Genomic DNA, 3,008 nt, shown 5'->3' on the forward strand with positions numbered 1-3,008 from the left:
GGTTGTTTCCTTAGTATTTTTTTTTTTTTTTTTTTCGGTTGGCTTATGTGGTGTTATTGTGTTAATTGGTTTTTTGGCCGTGGCTCCATTTCCTTTTGTTTGTTTAGTTTAGAGGCTTTAGCTTTGTCTCCTTCAGTTGGTTGTTCGATGTATTGGTTTTGGATATTTCATTGATGAAAAAAAGTTAAAAATCAAATTTCCCTTGAGAGTGCCTTTCAAAAAAATAAATAAATAATAAATCCTTAAATATTAAGATGGCTTTGTGATTGGGCCAAAGCCCATCTTAGCTGGGGGTGCATATATTAAACATATTTCACTGCTGATTTCAAGTATTTTATTTATATTTATTAATATTAATTTATTATTTACACACAAACCAACGTAGTAGTAATAGATCAATCAGTTTCATCATCACCTAATAATTCAACTCTATTCATCTTTTCTCACAGGTTTGTTTTCTACATTCTGTTTTAATCTTAAAGATATGCGGTGATCCATTACAATGTAATGTGATTTAATTTAATTTCAATTTAATGCATATGCTGATTTTCAGATTTATCGATTTTCTTAATGCAACAAGCTTAAAATGGATCTGTGTTTTTGTTTCTTGAATTTGTCTATGAATGATGCAAATGTACATGTATGTAAAATTGTAAATCTAACAGATTGATATTTTCCAATTGATGTATTTACGCGCCTGTTTAAATGATGTTTCAAGATCTTATTGTTCTCAGTTCTAATGAAACAGTAATTGTTTATTGAATTTTTTGATTCTTATTTTGGTCTGTTTCTTGTAACTGAAATTTTTATGATTGCACAAATTTTTATTATTTTGAACGTATGTTAGTTATCAGTTATTTGTGATACTTGTACATCCCTGCTACTGTACTTTAGGTATTAAATAGACAAAATCATACAAACGTAAAATGTGTTGATATAACAGGTTTTGTAAAGTCTACATATAAAGCTAATCTGATGGCTCATAGGAGCCAACCACGAAGGGAAAAATTGTTGGAGGCTGAAGTAGAAAGATTAAAAGAGCAGCTGAAACGCGCAAATTTGGAGAAAAATGAAATAATTTCGGAGTATGAAAAGTTATCTATTATTTGCAGGTCACAAAGACAACAACTTTATGGGATTAAACAAGCTCTTGCTTCCACTTCACCAACAAATAAGTCTCCTGGAACACCAAAGCAGGTGATCTTTCACTCTTCTTTATTCATACTGTTCACAAGTACCTGTATATGACAATTTCGACCCATTTATATCTGAACGAGTTGATTGAGTTATGTTTTTTATGGGTCTTTTGGGTAACATCAAAGGTATAAAATTACAAAGAAAGTGGTTGAAAGCATACTAAACCATGTTATACAAAAATTAGTTATGTTTAACTCAAATTATTTAAGAAATTGTAGAAAAGTGCTTTGGGTCGACCCAACCCATCTTGACCCTCCAAAGATTACAAGGTTGCTATCCAACCCCTGCCCATTTTCCTAATGATTTGATCAAAATTTGTTCAACTTATTGATACGAACAAGTGCTCGTAACGTAATAAAAACGAATAAAACGGTTCCGAGAGACAAACCAACTCTATCTATTGATAACCAAATCCATTCACAAAATTCATCATTATATATCAATTCACAGTTGTGTTAATTAAACAAGCACTCCAATGAGTGTATTATTTAAGCTTTACTTACATGTTTCAATGGGGTTTTTAGAAACCAAGACAGGTGCAGTTGGACAAGAACTCTTCAAGCCCAGATCAAAACTCATGGCAGGCGTTTACTGAAGATTTGAAGACACCAACCTTGGTAACAAGTGATAACTTGAAACCGGTTACAACAAGAAACAGCCACCAGAACAAGTCAGGTGCCAATGCCCCTGCAGTTAGATCTCAGCCAACTGTACCTGTGACTAATGTGACCCAATCTCAGTGTTTTAATGGGTTGAGAAACAAAGAAAGAAACTTGAATTCTCAGCCACCTGGATGGGCTGCCTTTTAATCTGTTTTTCAGTTACTGAAGATGTTAGTGATGAATTTTAGATGTTATTGTCCATTTTATTTTTGGAAAATTGGGTAGAATTTATTTGCAGTTTGTTATCTGGTACAGATGAATTCACAGTTTTAGGCTTTTAAATAAAGGTATCAACTTTATTCTATATTGCTTCCGTTTACCAAATAATAATGGTGAAACATTTGGTAACAAAAATTTCTTCTTGCCATTGATGGTTGCACATCTACATGTGATAAGATGTGCAAAATAACACTGTTTCATCAAACAAAGTTTTTTAGAAAAAAAAAAAAAAAAAAAGAATTCCATTGTTCACTATCTACTAAATTTATTGAACGTCTATTAAGAAAAATATGCAATGCATTCTGATTCACATAAAAGATCTACGGAGTATCTTTTATCACTCAAAATTAACAATTGACCCAAGATTGCAAGTAACACAAACATTAGCAACCTATGAATTGGAAACTAGTGCTAATTTCGTGTTTGAGTAGGAATAGCCTAGAGGACTTGATCATCATACCGGAAATTTTGAGGATTCTGTTCGGGCCCAAGCTCCAATTTTCGGGCATTGAAGAATATCATGTCACAGTATTCCAGCTTTTGGTCTTTACAGATCACAAAGGCTTCACCATAACCTTCCAAACTTCCAGGTTAATTATCGTGCATACCGTTTTTTTTTCTTTCCTTCCAGGACAGGTTGAAGAACTCCAGAATTTCCATCCATATTTTTTATCGATTCATCATATCGGATTGACTAACTGAAAAGTAAGAAATCATCAAATAAAGAAACATATCTCAATCCATTACAAAGTGGCCTGTTCTAACTTCCAACGTTGTTCTTGGCCAAATAAAGGTTAAAAGGACTAATATATCACCTAAAACATGTAAAAGAGTATGTTTTGTCATCAGTCATTCGAAAGACATGTGTTTATCATGAAGCAGTTACATGTTTTAGAGACCATATAAGTGGTTGTAATGTGGAGTATATTA

The 3,008-nt window shown here is 32.5% G+C and overlaps 1 protein-coding gene across 1 annotated transcript; it reads left to right on the top strand.

The window, feature by feature from the left end:
- Positions 1 to 399: 399 nt before the first annotated feature.
- Positions 400 to 2,006, top strand: LOC139876776 (uncharacterized). Its single transcript, XM_071864146.1, has 3 exons — positions 400 to 449; positions 944 to 1,197; positions 1,722 to 2,006. Exons 2-3 carry the CDS (start codon positions 976 to 978, stop codon positions 2,004 to 2,006), a joined length of 507 nt encoding a protein of 168 aa, XP_071720247.1. The 5' UTR covers positions 400 to 449; positions 944 to 975.
- The last annotated feature ends 1,002 nt before the right edge of the window (positions 2,007 to 3,008 follow it).

This window comes from Rutidosis leptorrhynchoides, chromosome 11 (assembly GCF_046630445.1).
Source record: "Rutidosis leptorrhynchoides isolate AG116_Rl617_1_P2 chromosome 11, CSIRO_AGI_Rlap_v1, whole genome shotgun sequence".
NCBI lineage: Eukaryota > Viridiplantae > Streptophyta > Magnoliopsida > Asterales > Asteraceae > Rutidosis > Rutidosis leptorrhynchoides.